This window comes from Zalophus californianus, chromosome 3 (genome assembly GCF_009762305.2).
Source record: "Zalophus californianus isolate mZalCal1 chromosome 3, mZalCal1.pri.v2, whole genome shotgun sequence".
Lineage (NCBI taxonomy): Eukaryota > Metazoa > Chordata > Mammalia > Carnivora > Otariidae > Zalophus > Zalophus californianus.
In genome coordinates this window covers 181,340,001-181,357,743 of record NC_045597.1, presented here as the reverse complement: position 1 = coordinate 181,357,743, position 17,743 = coordinate 181,340,001, and the positions used below count along the sequence as shown (strand labels likewise).

The 17,743-nt window shown below is 36.5% G+C and overlaps 1 protein-coding gene across 1 annotated transcript in view; it reads left to right on the top strand.

Moving 5' to 3' along the window:
- Positions 1–17,743, top strand: part of CUL3 (cullin 3) — a 92,706-nt gene that overhangs the window by 12,850 nt on the left and 62,113 nt on the right. The window contains exon 2 of the mRNA XM_027588556.2: positions 7,622–7,819. Coding sequence (XP_027444357.1) covers positions 7,622–7,819 — 198 coding nt within the window. The remainder of the gene's footprint in view (positions 1–7,621; positions 7,820–17,743) is intronic.

The window sequence follows — 17,743 nt, the reverse complement described above, 5'->3', positions numbered from 1 at the left end:
GGGGGAGCGGCAGGCAGAGGGAGAAGCAGGCTCCCTGCTGAGCAAGGAGCTGGATGTGGGACTCTCTTCCAGGACCCTGGGATCATGACCTGAGCCGAAGGCAGTTACTTAACCAATTGAGCCACCCAGACATCCCCCAATTCAGGCATTTTAAAGGTTTTTCTATCATTTGAAATAATGTAGATGAATAATCAAAAATGTTTTGAAAGAAAATAAAGACCGTTAGGGTTATTTTTGTTATTGGTACTTACTAATGAGGAAATTGTAGTCCTGGATTAGGAAGAGGCAAGGGGTTGGAGGTCATTTTTAAAAATTAAAGTCTTGATTTGGTTTTTAAAAGTCTCGTTAAACCATAAGCATTTAAGAATGCTTAATTATAGCTTTCTTTTAAAAAGAGCTTTTGTTTCTTTTCTTGCTAAATGAGTTTACCTTCCCTGCTGATCACTTTATACTTGAACTTGTTGGAGCAGAATACTGTATATGTCTAATAATTAGGAAACGTGTGTGTGTGTGTGCATTTTATTGTGTAATTGCTTTGCTGCAGCATTATTAACAAAATTCCTTCCTGAGTGTATTTGCAATTAATGGAACCTAAGGAAATCAGTTTCATCAATGAGTTTAAAATCCTGCTTGAATAATTTAGACTGTTACTTTAAAACTACGTTAGTACTTTCTTTAAAAAAGTACAGTCTTAAGGCCTTTAAGTGAAGTATAGACTAATGTTTTTATGGTTGACATAATTGATGACATTAGAGTTTAACATTTAGTCCTTTTAACTTTCGTTGATAGTTAATGTATTCTGTACCAAGGATAAGTGAGAAATTAAAGTTCATCAGTAACATAATTATTTTGCCACTGTTATTTACATGTTCGCTTGATGCCAAGACCAAAGCATGCATATGTAAGAATCTACATTTGAAGCCCATTTTTGAAAGTCACATAGCATGCATATGTAAGAATCTACATTTGAAGCCCATTTCCTTTGGTATATTGTTTTTGGACATGCTTGATTTAGGGAAGGATTGTAGCTTATGGATCCTGTCCTGAAGGGCCTTTTCTGCCTATGATTTTCCTCCTAGTTAACATTTACTAATAAAATTAATGACTAAGCAGTTAAGTGAATAGGAAAATCTGAAAATACTACTTGAAAAATGAAATTTAAGGGATGCTTGGGTGGCTCAGTCAGTTAAGTGTCTGTCTTCGGCCCTGGGATCGAGTCCCGCATCAGGCTCCTTGCTCAGCAGGGAGCCTACTTCTCCCTCTGCTGCTCTTCCTGCTTGTGCTCTCTCTCGCTATGTCAAATAAATAAAAAATAAAAAAATCTGAAAAAAGAAAAATGAAGTTTGAGTCTGTTGCTTGCATGTTATTGTGTTCTATTTGAAAAGGACATTTGATTATTTTAAAGTAATTTTAAAATAATCAAATACTTCCTGTAATACTAAATGCTGTAGATAAGCACATTAAAATATTTTCCCATATCTTTGTGCTTATTAATTCATAGGTTCAAAATTGCATTAGTATAATATAGGTAAAGCAATATTCATTCACTAGACATTTGTGTATGGCCATCTAATTAAGTTAAAGAAAAATGCATAACCCCTTTAGTATCTCTTAGTCTAATGGAGGAATAAGATGCACCGATAATTATGAATCAGTATGAAGTGTAGTGATAGATATGACCTGAGTATTATGAAAGCGCTGAGAAGGAGTCCACTTTGCTTGAGGAGGTCAGGGAAGGATTTCTGGAAGATACAACATATGAGCTGTGTTCAGAGGCTATGTAAAGAATTGGATGAAGAAGAGGCCGAGGAAGGGGCTTTGAGAAGATGAGGGAGGGTGGTGAATGAGGGGGAGGTGTGTCACTGGATGGGAATAAATGTAAGATAGGTAGTAAGTGAGGGTAGTAAGTGAAATTAGAGAAGTAGGCATAGACTACATTTTGAATAGTTTTGAAGTACATCCTTCCACCCCTGGTAATGAGAGTTAGGTTTTGAACAGGGCTACAATGCTCATGTTTGTTTTTTACATGGTGATTCTGAGGAAAATAGATTTTAAGAGGTAATTGGAGTTCATGATAGTTGGAAGGCTGTCATGGTGATCTAGATGCAGGTTTTAGGACAATAGTATGCAGGATGAAAGAATGGGAACATATTTGAGAAGTATCTTGGGCCTACTCTTGGCAGCACTTGATGATTGAATAAAAAGGGGATGAGAGACGAAAGAAGAAAAGTTAAAGCATAGGCTTCTAGCATGTATAACTAGGTGGCTTGTGAGTTAGAGAATACAGAAGGAAGATATGTGTGTTTTTGGAGGATCAGTTCAACAGGGATTTTGAAACTGATAAGTTTTATCCTAGAACACTTGGTTTGAGATGTCCAGCAGGCAGTTGAATATGGTAGTTTTTAGACTTAAGGGGAACATCTGGGCTGGCAATACAGATTTGGGAGCAATTAACATATAAGCCAGTAATTTATTCTTTGTGATGTGAGCCAGGTCTGGTAAGAGTTTAGGACTCATCATCCAGGAAGAAGAAGTGCACACGTTATATTTACAAAATTTTGTGTACAGATTTAGGAGGCTCCGGAATGCCTTGCTAATCTGGTGTCTTGTAAATTTTAGAACTTAAGATGTGTGGGTAGTAACTGTAACCATGATAATGGATAGAAGTGCATAGTGACCCAGTGTAGGGTGAAAAGAGCCAAGGACAGAGCTCTGGGGATTAAAATGTTTTAAATGGCACTGGAAGAATAGGAGTTAGGAAGTGTAGGGAATAGTGTTTCCAAAGGAAGGCTGCATTATACTGACTTGTATTTAGCAGACTTGTACTCGTAAGATGCTTCTGTTTTAGCTCATATCTATTTATTAAGCTTGAAAAGTTATTTTTTTCTTTCTGATGGTTGATGCCTATAGATGACAGTTCAGATATTCTATCATTGGACACTTTCTTTAGTCGACGTGTGAGGGATTGTGCTGTGCCCTGGGCTGGGTTAAATTCTACTGACATTCTTATTTAATCTTCAGGATAGTGCCCTGAGATAGATAACTGTTTTTTTTTTTTTTTTTAAGATTTTTTATTTATTTATTTGATAGAGAGAGGGAACACAAGCAGAGGGAGTGGGAGAGGGAGAAGCAGGCTTCCCGCTGAGCAGGGAGCCCGATGCGGGGCTCGATGCGGGGCTCGATGCAGGGCTCGATCCCAGGACCCTGGGATCATGACCTGAGCCGAAGGCAGTCGCTTAACGACTGAGCCACCCAGGCGCCCCTAGATAACTGTTGTTAAATCTACTTTACAAGTGAGGAAATAAAGATTTTGAAGGGTCATGTAATTTGCCCAAGGTCACATGGCCTGTTAATTTAGCAAAGCCATGACACCAACCAAGGGCTTTTGTTCTCTACTAATATACCACACTATGTTTACCAAGATAATCAGTGACTCACACTGTAGTGTTACTATACCATATTAGCACAATGGAATGTAATGTGAGTCCAGCGGTTTGGACTAGATTTGGGGATATATAAATTCTAATCTCTGCTCTTAGATTTGGGGTAAGTCGTTTAATGTCTCTGGGTCTATTTTTTCATTTACTTTTTTAGGCCTAAACATTGTTGTACTGTGGCTCCATCTCTACTCTGTAAAGCATGAATACCGAGGAAAGTAGTATGTAGAATCTTGGATTATAAAACAACTCTTGATTTATATATGTGAGGAATGATTTATTATAATGTAAGGGTATTTCTACAATATTTGAAGTCTCTTGGCTTATGTTTTTTAAATTCCTTAGTTTCTAATAGAAAATTTAGTAATTCATGACGGGTTAGGGACCTTTTTGTACATTTTCTAGCTTTCATGGGATCTTATTTTATAGAGCCTGAAAAGATCATTTGAAGTTTTGCTCAACTATTCGCAGTATAGTTACCTCTGGAGTTTATAGTCCACATTAACTTTGGTCTTTCTCTGGAATTGTTCTGAATGTTCTGCTTTATATGTTCAGTATTTAATATTGAGAGATGGTGTCTTAGTCTGCTTTTTTATAATCTCTGTATATGGAATACTTGAGGCCATCATTGTCATGTGGACTTCTATCTTTTATTTGTGAAAACTTATGAACAGCTACATCTTATTTAAAATATTTTATATGGATGGTATCCTGTGTATCAGGATATCTAATAAAAATTGCAGTTTCGACCTAGGGATAAATTCTCTTAAGGCCGTTTCAGAAAAGTCTCTACTGGACCTGGGATTTGAATAAGATTTAAGTAATAAAAAAGAAGTTGTTCTTTTACAGAATTCCTTTTAAGCACTCCAGAAAAGATTAGAAAATAAGGCTCTGTTTGAGTCATCTGCTTAAGAATCCTCTATGAGGGTTGCACTGATGTTTTACTGCTAGGGTAACTGAAAGAACTATTTTGCCTATCTATATTCCTTACCCTTTCACATTCATACCCATTGGACATAGCTTGGAAGGAGTTTGTTTTTTTTTTTTTTTATCCACCTTATTGAGGTTTGATTGACATGCAAAAAGCTGTACATATTTAACGTATGCAACTTGATGAGTTTGGAGGTAAGTATTCACTTATGAAGCCATCACCATAATCTATGCAATAAACATATTAATCACCTTCAAAAGTTTCTTCCTACCCTCTTTGGAGAGGATTCCACTCAGTAATTTCTGTCCATTCCAGGTCACAAGTAGGTGTGAAGCTGATGAATAATTGTTGCCATGTTTCCCAGGTTGTGAGTGCAGAACATGTGGGTTTTATGTGGCATAATAACAGCTTCTTAGTCATAGATTAGCAGGAAATCATTCCATCAGCAAGTATGAATGTCTGTTATATGCCATGTATTACTTCAGTGGCTGAGGGATTCCTCAGTCAAAAATTCCTGCCTTCATGGAGCTGACATTTGGATGGGAGGAGGGAGGCCAGGAAACGAAATAAGGAAAAAAAAATAAGGAACGTGGGGTTGGAATTTGGGGGTGACTAGTAGGAGGAGACTGCTATTTTAAATGGAGTGTGAAGTTAAAGCTGAGGTTGATAAAGTGAAGGAGCCATGCAGATACCTGAGGGAAGAATATTTGAGTGACAGAGAGAGTAGCATATACAAACACCTTGAAACAAACCTGTTTGACATATTCCAAAGAATACCAAAGAGAGTCTGATGTGGCTAGAACAGTGAGCAAGGAGGAAGAATAGATGAAGTCAGATTATCAGATCGAATAACATTTTGTAGTTTGTATAAGGACTTTGATTTTAACTCCAAGAGAAATTAGAAGTCACATGAGGGTTGTGAGCAGAAGAATAACCTGATTTATGTTTTTAGAAGGTCACTGGTTGTTCTGTGATCGTGGGCCAGGATCAGAAACGGACCAGTTAGGGGGCTGTTGGAATACTCTGAGCGATGATGGTGGTTTGGATAAGGCTAGTAGTAGTGGAAGAGGTGAGTAGGAGTTAGATTCTGGGTACATTCTGGAGGTAGAGACAACAGTATGTCCTGTGGGATTAGAATCAAGGTGAGGGAATAAAAGGGGGATTACAGGCTTTTTTGGCCTTAGCTACTGGAAGGATGGAGCGGATGTTTGCTCATTTGGAGAAGACTGCTGGGGCAGACTTCAGGGCAAAGATTAGGATTTCTGTTTTGGACTTGGTAAGTTTGAGGTGCCTAGTGGGTATTCAAGTGAAAACATGGCTGAGTATAGGACTCTCGTATCCAGGGGAGAGGGCCAAACAGTAAATAAATATTGAGGTTAATTTAAGCCATGAGCATAGATGAAATCAGCTTCACCTGAAAACTGAGTTGTGGCTAGAAAAAGAAGTTCAGGTTTGGAGGTTGCTGTGAGGAGAACGAATTTGTAAGCAGACTGACAAATAGGAAGTAGAGGAATGGGAAGAAAAACAAGAGATTGTAGTGCTTGGAAGGCAACTGAGGAATCTGTTTCAAGGAGTAAGAATGATAGCTCTTTCAGTTGCTGCCAGATAGGTCAAGAATGATGAGAACTAAGACTGACCATTTAGATTTAGCAAGATGGAAGTCACCGGTGACCTGAGTAGTTTTCAGTGAAACAGTAGAGATGAAAGCTTATTATCTCAGGTCCTGTGATTTTACTGTAAATGGAAAAGACAAAGATTGGATGGTACTGGAGAAATGGTGGGTTTGTGAGGATTTGTTTTTAGGATGGGAAACTGATGATTTTGAATGCGGTTGGAAATTGTTTAGCAGAGAGAAAAGAATGTGATGATGCTGAGAAGGGAGATTGATAAAGGGAGGTCCTTGAAAAGGTGAGTTGGGATGGAACTAAACTTCATTCTGTATAGGTATCACCTGGGCTCACAATGCAGATCATAGTTCTGTAGGTGTGGTTGGAGCCTGAAATTCTGCATTTCTAATAAGTCCTTGATGATGCCTATGTTTCTGGTCCCGGTCTATAATTTGAGTATAAGAACTTGTAACTTTGAGCACAAGAACATTAGAATAATATATTAATACATAATCATATAGATTGGTGGATATGCTTGGGGTTTGTACAGTGTGTCTTCAGGTTGTTTCTGTTTTCTCAATGGAACAGGAAAAAAGTCATTATCCTACAGTGAGGAAGGAGGAGATGGTGTAAAATCATGTAGGAAGGTAGAGTCAGTAGTCTAGAATGTAGGATTATGGGGTTGTACCCAGGGCCCACTGTGGTTAGTGGTTATGAATTTAAACTGAGACGTATTGAATATGGGTGTATGTGTGTGATTCATTTACTTTCAGCTACACACGTGGGTGCATGTGAAGAGTAGGTGGGTAGATGGGGTTTAGAATGGCAAGTATTTTGGTGGGGAGAGGGGCAGGTGATTCAAGGTAGCTACAAATGATGGACTGTGGAATCTAAACTGGGAAAGGAAGAAAATAAGAATGGGTTAAACAAAATGGGTGTTTTGGTTTGTTTTGTTTTTAATTGCAGGTCTTCCAATCTTTAATTTGCTAAGGAGCCCTGTAAATCTTCAGGAGAGGATAATAGTGTTCCTGTCCTCATTTTTTCTTTCCTTTTTTTTTTTTTTTTTTTTTTAAAAGAAAGAATGTGGGGAGGACGGGGAGAGGGACAGAGGGAGAGTGAGAGAGAAACCTGAGCAGACTTCGTGCTGAGCGTGGAGCCCGACGTTGGGGCTCGGTATCACTCTCCTGAGATCACGACCTGAGTTTGAAACCAAGAGTCAGAGGCTTAACCGACTGTGACACCCAGGCATCCCCTAAATTATTTTTTAAATCATGGAAGTCTTTCTTCAGGGTTTCTCTCTGAGCTTGTATTCTTCTAAATAAATTAAGGAAAAGGGTGTCTTACATTTTTGGCTAAAGCAAGTATTAACATTGGGGATTATGATTTCATTTAAATTGGAGGGTTTTAATGCATATAAGAAAGGAGGGAGGTCTTAAAGGATTTTTAAAAAATTGTGTAAGCTCTAAAAACAATTCTTAAATGTATCCCTTTATTTTTGTTAAAACAGACTGTTAACATCCTTATAAGTTATGCAGATTTATAAACATAGCCATATAATGAGATAATTACCATATGGACAAATACAGAAAGATTTTCAACCATTGGTGTTTTTTTTTTTGTCTCTTTTTCTCTCTTGGATATTACAGATGACCATGGATGAAAAATATGTAAACAGCATTTGGGACCTTCTGAAAAATGCAATTCAAGAAATCCAGCGTAAGAATAACAGTGGTCTTAGTTTTGAGGAGCTCTATAGAAATGCTTATACAATGGTTTTGCATAAACATGGAGAAAAGCTCTACACTGGACTAAGAGAAGTTGTTACCGAACATCTCATAAATAAGGTATCCAACTTTAAAGGACTATTGCTAATTATATGGAATCTAGAAAATCCTTTATATACTATATTGTACTTTGACTAGAAGCATTAGTTTTAAAGGTTCCAGGAAGCCTGTAGAAATAGTAATCAATCAATGGCTATATTATAAAACCTCTCTTAAAACTTATAATCAGCTAAATAACAATTTTTGATAATTGAGGGAAGATGAAGTTTGTGATTTATAATATAAATACATTCTCTGTAATCATAATTAAGGAAACAAACTTTCATTAGTTTACAAATGCTTGTTTATTAATGTATGAAGTACAGATCATTATTTTTTCCTTAAAATGTTTAACCAGTCAGTCCATTTTATCTTTCTCTACTTTCCCTGTATATTTGAAAATAATAAAACTACATTGTTTAAAAAAAATACTGTCTAGGAGTTTATACCAGTTGAAATTGACATTATTTTAACTGAGTTTTATAGTAAATGTGAATTAAAAAAAAAGATAAGTTAGTGTTGGGCTATTAAAATTATAAAATATTTCTTTGGTTCTAAAAAGATGTTTTTGCTTTTTTAAAATAAATGTTTATATAGAGCAAACTCTTCTATTGCAAGTATGTCTTGCTTTAAGATTGTCAGATAAAATGTAAAATACCACAGATAAATAAAAACTTCTCAAAGTTTTTGTGTGGTATTAGGGTGTTCGTTTTTTTAAATTTTATTTTGAAAAAAATGGAAAAGTTGTACCAAATAGTACAATGATCTCTTGTATTGTAGATTCGCCAGTTGTTAATGTTTTGCCACATTTTTGCTAATCTTTCTATTGATCCTTGTTATTACTATTACTGATATTACTATTATTGCTGAAGAATTAGAGAACAAGTTTTAAATTCATTTACCCTCAAATACTTTGGGATGTTTCTCCTAAGAACAAGGAAATTGTCTCACTTAACCAAAGAGTAATGTTCAAAATCAGGCAGTTTAACATTAATATAATACTGTTATCTAATATAGTCCACATTCAAATTCATCAGTTGTCCTGTGTAGCAGTGATGTCCTTTATAGCAGTTTGTTTTCTGATCCAGGATCCAATCCAGGATCACACACTCAGTTCCTCAGCTTCTTGTCTTTCAGCACATTGACATTTTTGAAGAGTATAGGTCAGTTGTTTTGTAGATTGTCCCTCGGTTTTTGGTTTGTCTGATTGTTTCCTCATGACTAGTTTCAGGTTATGCATTTTTGGCAGGAATAATACATAAGTGATGTTGTGTCCTCAGTGCATCACATCAGGAGGCACATGATGTCAGTTTATCCCATTATTGGTGATGTTAACTTTGATCACTTGGTGTCCGCCAGATTTCTCCACTGTGAAGGTACCTTTTTTCCCTTTGTAATTCATAAGTAATTTGTTCAGATATATTTTGAGACTGTATAAATATCCTGTTCCCCAAGAAACTTTCATGTGATGGTTCTAGCATCCATTGATGATTCTTGCATGAATCATTATTACTGTGGTGGTTACAAAATAGTTACTTTCTATTTCTACTATTCCTTCCATAATTTCTTTCTCTTACATGGGATTACATGAGCAGGTAGCTAGTATCTCATGAAGCAAGGTGATTGTGTTCTTCATGCAACTAACAGTTTATTTAGTGCCTACCCTGCACAGCTTTCTAGGAAAATGCAGTGGGTATACAGAGATATGATATCCCTTGTTTGTACTGTGATGTGAGAGATGATGCAGACATGTAGATAATAGTGTAAGGCATTATATAATTAAGTGGCAAATGAATTGAATAGGCAATAAATGGCTTAGGAATTCCAATGAGGGAGAGATTATTCTGGGCCGTAAGATTAAATGGGAAAGTATCAAATTGAACTGAGCCATGAGACATTTGGGATATAAAGGAACAATGTGGAACGCATTCCAAGATTGCAGATGTCATGTGATTATACAGAAATAAATTGGGTACACTTAGGTGGTAAATAGAGTTTGATTGGGGTATATAATAATTTATGGGGATTAGTGGATTCTAATATAAAGGTGGTTTGGGAACAGACTGGAGAAAAACTTGAATGCCAAGCTAAGGAATTTGGGCTTAATTAACAGTTTATTGGAGGTTTTTAAGTGGATGATAATGTGACAATATTTTAAGATTATGATAAAAATGATATAAATGTAGAATTGGGAGGATGTTTGCTAGGAGCTGGGGGAGGACCTGGAAAAATTTGAGTAAAGTGATAGGCTAGACATGAATGGACAGAGGAGATGACAGATACTATTTTAGATAATATTGGAGAATTTTACAATTGGAAGATATGTGAGGGAAATTGAGTGTGAGATCATCATAAAATGCTCACCTAGAAATATCTTGTGTATAGAGATACACAGGTTTAGGGCTTGAGCAGGAACTCAAACTGAAGATCTAGATTGGATGTTTGGTAGCATGTACACTGAGGAAAAAGTATTGGAGTTCAGAGAACAAAAATCCTAGAGCCAAAGGACGAATCTTCAAAAGCAAACTATGGTATGTAAGTGTGGGAAATGAAGAAGACTAATTTAAGAAACTTGGCATCAAAAGAAAGAAGAAATGCGAGTCCAAGAGTTTTGCTTAAAACTATTGAAGGAGAGATGATTGGACCAACCTAAGTTCTTGGATATAGAGAGAGTATGGAATTGAGAACAGAGAAGTAAAGGTAGAATAAAGGCGTGCTCTCGTTTGCCAGAGGTTCTCTAATGAATGATGGTAGTGGTCACAACTATTTTTTTCTTTTTTTTAAGATTTTATTTACTTATTTGACAGAGCATGCAAGCAGGGGGAGCAGCGGGGGAGAGGGAGAGAGAGAAGCAGGCTCTCCGAGGAGCAGGGAGCCCGATGCGGGACTCCATCCCAGGACCCTGGGCTCATGACCTGAGCCGAAGGCAGTTGCTTAATCAGCTGAGCCACCCCGGCGCCACCCACAACTATTATTTAGCATTTCTATGTGCTAGATTCGGTTCCAGTGCTTTTACCTGTGTTAGTGGTCACAACCTAATGAGCCAGATATGACTATTCTCTTTTACAAGTGGAGAAACCAAGGTACAGAGAATTAATGATTTGTTTAGATGCACATAGGTAGTAAGTGGCCTAACTGGAACAGTATTCGGGCAGTGTGGTTTCAGGCTGAGTCCTTGACTCCTCTGTAGATCTGCTCCTGAGGCATAAGGAATAGATCAGGATGCAGTAAACACGATGAAATTGAGGGTTCAGGAGAGGCTTCGAGTAAATTGGCTCAGTGTTTCTAAAGCTGTAGTCCTTTAAATTCTAGTTCTTGGTTTATTTATAATTAAAATGAAGGAGCTAGCAGTAATATCTCCTGAGATTCTTTAGTTCTAAAACTATTACAGATCTAATAATTAAGCCATGCATCTTCTGAAAATGAGATGAAGAGACTTGGAGTAGCCCTTCTTGGGAATATACTAAGGAATTGGCAAGTGAGGAAAAAGCTCAGTAGGAGTTGGCCTGAATGTGTGATTTGCCTTTTTTGTTTGTTTTTAGAAGCTTTGCTTTGCAGCTTGGGCACAGATGCAGAAAAAACATCTATAGTTATGTGCTGTGTTGAGAATTGGCTCATCCAAAAAGTGAGGAAAGGAGGGGACACCAGATTGGGAAGTCAGTGTTTAAGTGATTTTTGGACTCTGAAACATGGTTAGGTAGAAATTGAAGTCATGTGAACAATAATTCTGTGGTAACTATAAGAGCTTCAGCATATTTGTGAGTTGCATAAAGTGGTCCCATATCTCAGGTTAACTGTTATTTCAAAATATAGGCAGTTCCCTATATATAATATGTTGCAGAGAACATGTATTCAGGTTAATTGGGTTAAAGAAATTATATACACTAAATTCTTTTTATTTCTGTTACATAGGCATTAGTCACTCATCACCAGCATCTGAAAATGTTCTTTAATTTTTTTTTTTCACAAATGCTCATTTGACCAGTTTAAACTAGTCAATTTCTGGCAAGGAAAAGTACCAATACCAGTATATCTAATGATTGATTTCCTTATTTCAGTTGAATTAAGTCTTTTAACCTCTGCTAGTATCTATGCTTTCATTTTTGTGTTTTCCATTTATCTTATTTCATTCTTACTCTTATGAAAACTTTTAATAACCATACAAATACAGTACTACTGTATGAAGGGGACACAGCCCAAAGAAATTTGTTAACTGATAGGCAGAGCCATTATACAGTAGCCTAAATGTGCTGTGATGTAGGAAGTCTGTTTTTTCTACCAAATGTGCAGAAGTGTAGTTTGCGTAATTACTGCCTGTTTGTACATTGCACTTTCTGACTAGAAGGTGAGAGAATGGTTCAGGTTCAGGGTTCTGTGGTATGAAAGTAACACGTCTTCAGTCTCACAATGTATTCCTTTTTGTGGTTCTGAAAGCCTTACTGTGTGGTCTAATCATCAGGGGTTTTTTTTGTTGTTGTTCTTCACTCTGCTTTTAGAACTTTGATGAACTATGTAAGCAATAATACTTTTTTCAAAGCAAAGTTATTTTCTACTGAAGTGAACATTTTAGTGCTGTGGTATATAGGCAGCCAGGACCTGTTTTTTCACGTTGAAGGATTCAAATGAAATACAATTTTTATGCAGAGTCGGTTGCTAGTACCCTGGTTGCGAGATGAGAATAGTAAACATCTGAGCAAGATCTTTGGCAAAGCAGAGTGGCACAAACTATCAGGGCGGATGAATGGTGGAACTTCTCTGAGATGAAGGTAGCTGATTGCTGGCTTTAGAAATGAGTTCACAAAATTGAAGCAGGTTTAAAAAAGCTAAATGCTTTTCTCTTAACTTGGTAGTATATTCTTCCTACCTCTAGAAGAATGTTCCCTTTAAGGAAACAGAGACCCAAAGGAATTCAGTGAATTTCTCTAGACCACAAAGCAAAACTTAGAGTGTGATATGGCCCTTGTGCCTCTCCATAAGAAAAAAAAATCTCATTTTGGTAAATATGAAAACATTTCAGAATTCACAGGGATTATCTTCTCTTTAACATTTGTTTCTAAATAACTTAAAAGCGTGGTTATACTGGAGGAAAAAAAGTTCTACTTTTAGTTTTAAGGGTTTATAAATTATAGACGATTTTGTCAAGGCCTCAAAAATACCCATATAAGACTTATTATATAATTCAACATTCAAAAGTACGTTATTTGCCAGCCTCTGACTTAGGTATAAAAAATATGTTGGAATGCATTTGACCCCTGCAGTCATAGAACAGTTAAACAAGTAAACAAATGTTTAGTTATGAAACATGGTGAAGAAAACAGGATACAGTGATAGAGAAAAACGATGCGGGCAACTACATAGGCCAAGAAAGGACTCTTTGAGTAAGAGGGGACTTGATGAATGAGAAGGTGCTCATGAGTAAAGTGCTCATGAGAAGAGCATTCCAGGCAAAGGGGATGGCTGTAGAACATTTTTTCTTTACAGGACCAGATAATCAATATTTTCAGCTTCCTGAGCCATACATTCTGTCGGCAGTTCCTCAACTCTCTCCTGTTGCAGCACCACAGGAGCAATAGACCATATGTAATGAATGAATGTGGCAGTTTTCCAATACAACTTTATTTTAAAAAGACAGCAGGCCATCCTTTGCCAGACCCTGGAATAGAGAAATTGAAAACAAAGCCTGTTGTGAATGGGGAATTAAGTATTGGCAGTGGGGAAGAATGGGACCAAGATGAGGTTTGAAGAGAGAGTCATTGAAACCATGGTATAAGGGCTTCCTACTTAATTATATGTACATTAGGAAACCATTCAAGAATTTAAATAAGACAGTGACATGATCTGATGTAGATTTTTAAAATCTTACTTGGGTTGCTGTGTGATGCATAAATTTAGAGGACCCAGGAGTTGAAGTGAGGGGAGTAGGAAGGAATAATACAGTAATTCAGGTGAGCGATAGTGGTGATTTATACCAGTGTAGTGACGGGATAGAAGATTTCAGATTCAGGATACTTTGAATGTGGAGAGATCGTTACTTCTGAATAGATTGGTTGTAGGAAATGAAGAAGAGGAAAGAATCCAAGAGGACTTCTAGGTTTTTGGTTCTTGGGCAACAAGGTGTTCCATTTTTTTAATACAGGTTTGAGGTAGGAAAAAAAGCTCTGTTTGAACAGGTTAATTTTAAGATGCCGGTGAAATTGGATATGCAAATCTAGTTCACGGAGAAATTTGGACTGGAAATGTAAGTTTGGAAATCGTGAGCATATAGATGAAGTCACACAGAAAAGAAATGAGGAATTTAATCCCGAGGAATTTAAACATTTTAGGTAGATTTGAGGATTGCAATGGAAACTGAAAAATGATCAGATTCAGCTCTGACCTTAAGTTATAAAATGATGTCAGCATTTACTTAGCAGAGTTGTGGTTTTCATAACCGTTTTGTCTCTATGTGTTTGTGTGTTTGTGTAATGGCTAAAGACCATTTTAAATTTAAACGTAGTACTGGATGCCTGGGTGACTCAGTCGTTAAGCTTCTGCCTTCAGCTCAGGTCATGATCCCAGGATCCTGGGATCGAGTCCCACATCGAGCTCCCTGCTCAGTGGGAAGCCTGCTTCTCCCTCTCCCACTCCCCCTGCTTGTGTTCCTGCTCTCACTGTCTCTCTCTGTCAAATAAATAAATAAAATCTTTAAATTTAAACGTAGTACCATTCAGTTCTGTTACTTGTGAGTAGGGTCAGGTAAGGATGGAGCCATCTCCCCCACCACCTCCCCTTCCCCGTCCCCCCCCCCCCCCAGTTGGCTTTACTGAGGTGTAACTGACAAAATTGTAAAGAGTCCTGTTCATTTTTTTGGAGTCCTCTTTTAAAAGATTGCTGTTTGGGATTTAAACTTGACAGAAAGTCTTTAAGCTCATAGTAAAGTAACAGAGGACTTGCTTTTACCTCTTCTATCCATTGTTGAACACTTCATGTTTAATAATAATTTAAAAGTAGCTACAGTGGAAAAAGTACTGGGTAGAAAGTGGGGAGAACTGGCTTTAGGCCTAATTCTACTACTGGTCTTGAACAAATTACTAGACTTTTCTGGACTTCAGATTATTAATTTATAAATGAGATTGGGATTGGTTTTATTAACCTAAATGAGCTTTAAAATTATATAATGGTTATGTATCTTGATAATTTGGTTTTTTTAAGACTTAGGAAGATTATAGTTTTAAAGTTTACTGTTGTCCTTTCCTGTGCCATAATACATATTTAGATTAAAAACATTTCCATTTTTAATTGTTTCTTAAAATCAGGGGAGAAACTTTTCTTTGGTTTTAATGTGGCAAGAACTTTATTCCAATTTTGTGATGCTTAATAGGTTTCTTACATTTGCCTTATGCTTAATTTTCTCTCTCAAATTATTACTGTATAATAATAATATGGTAACCTCATAAATGAGCTAATTCTTGTACTTTGAAAGTTTGAACAAAAAAGATGTTGACTTTTTAGCTCTACTTAGAAACAGTTTCTTCTTGCTAAAAAGAACATTTAAGTGTTTTTTAAAGTCTTTTTATGAGTGTTGGGTGTTAACATATAAGTGATGAATCACTAAATTCTACTCCTGAAACTAATATTACATTATATATTAGCTGGAATTTAAATAAAAACTTGAAAGATAAATAAAAAAGAATTCATCCTGTAGATATGTTTAAATATGTATATAAAAAGGATTTATACTAATATTTATTGTAGCATTGTACGTAAATGCTAAAAAAGGCTGAAAACTAAATGTTCACTAATAGATTGTGAATAAGTGGAATTATATCCACACAGTGAAAAAAAAAAAAAGTCTTTCTATCCATATATCCTGTTACTTCAAATAATCTCTTACTTTGGGTGGAAGGCAGAATTAAGGGAGCTTGATCCTGCTGACTTTTCATTCATTTAGAAAACTCCCTGTCGAGGACCTCTTATGTTCCAGGCACTGGTCTGATAAGCATTTGCATTATGTCAAAGGTCCCTGCCTTTGGGGAACTTATGTTTTAGACTTAAGCACTTGAATCTGTGCCTAGTAATCTGATCAATTCTAAGCACTTTGTTTTACAGGTGGAGAAACTGAAGCTTTGAAGAATAGTTTCAATTTTTAATTGGCTTTCTTGTTTGAGGCTTTTTTGTTTTGTTTGTATGGTAAACTGAAGTCTTTTTTTGAAATAACATTATTTTTTGTATGTAGGGTTTCATTTGCTGAAAATGATGTCTCTATGTAAACTGTTTTTTCAGTATATTGATTTTTCTCCCCATTTTTGAAGGGAGAAAGGGAAGAGCCAGAATTTTAAATATTATGTTTATTCACCAGTAAATTAAACTGTTTCTGTGAGGGTACTAATTGCATGTGGAATAGACTTAGCTTTTATAATAAAGCTTTTTTAGTGCTTTTCCTTTCTAGGCAAATGTGAATGACTGTAGAGGGTTTTTTTTTTTAATGGCATTTAAGTACAAAATATAAATATAATGATTGCAGTGAATTATAAAAGGATATTGATAGAAACACTCAGGAATAAGATTTTTGTTAGCAAAGACATTCAGTTCAGAGGCCCACAGATATTGAGTCTCTTATGTTTCATCTACCAAAAAATAATAAGACACTATGCCTGTCAGCAAGAATCTTCCAATTTTAGTGAGGTAATCAGATTTGAAGGAGAATTATTTTGCTTGAGGAATTCAGGGCAAAGTAGAAAGAGGAGGTCACTTTTGATAAGCCTTAAAGGATTATTAAAGATTCATCCGAAGAACAAAGGCAAAAGATAGTCAAGAAAATGGCATGAGTAAAAAAGGCAGGTAGGCATGAGCATAGTCAGGTAAGATCAGTGTAGGTGGAATATAAAAGGCTTCAAATACATTTGTTGGGAATGAGAGTGGTAAAGTTGGTTGGACTAGGTTTTGAAAAACATTATAGGGGATTGGGTTTTATCCTGTGGGTAGTGGGAGCCATTGTTTTTTTGTCTTCAAAAGAGACTGACTGAAGATTAGTAGGCATGCCATCTTCAGTGCTTCATTGTTGCATATCTTTCATTCTCCTGCCATCTTGTCCTTTTTTTTCTAACTTTAAGTTGTTGAAGGAAACAGAACCTATTACATTGAATATTGGAGTTGCTTAGGGTGATGACAGGAGGAAGGCTGTTTCTGAGCTAGGGGTACAAACCCTTAATGAATATGATTTGGAAGAGTGACTTGAGTACGAATAGAGTAATTCCCAAAGAGGAAGAGATTTGGGGGGATAATGTAGGGAATAGAGATTATTAGAGAGTCGGGAAGATGGCAACTGTGGGAAAGGAGGGGCATAAGAAATTGAGTAGCTTTTACTTTAAAAGGATTGGAAGAGAAATGATGTTGGGGAGAGCCAAGCTTAAGGTGTTAACGTTATTTGATAAATTCACACATGTGTTAAATATCAGCTATTCCCACTTAAAGTGTTGAGTAGACTGTAAGCACTGTGAGGGCGATACCCCTTTCTATCTTGTTTCCTGTTGTATTTTCTAGAGATGTTCTCTTCATATTTACAAAAAAGCAAGTGACCAACCTAGGACCTGTCTTATTCTTTTTGCCTCCTGCTCCTTCATGTAGTTGGCACTCAATAATTGTCTATTGAAATGAATCCCAGAGAATACTAGCAGTCAAATGGAAACCATGCTTTATATTCACCAGCTGCCAAATTCTGTTTTGTCTTCCAAATGTGCTTCTACCTACCCAGGTTAATTGCCGAATCCAAACCCTGTTTAAGCTGAGTATATTTTCACCATTTAAAAGCACAGTGAAAATTTTGGGCTACAAATCTCTCATTTTTTTAGATGAGTCTGTCTTTCTGCTGGGAGCCAGATCGTGTGATCCTGTGGAACTTTGGGGTTTTTCTTCCCCCATGTTACTCAAGAGAACAAAAAGACTAAGTGCCATATTGCCATGCTT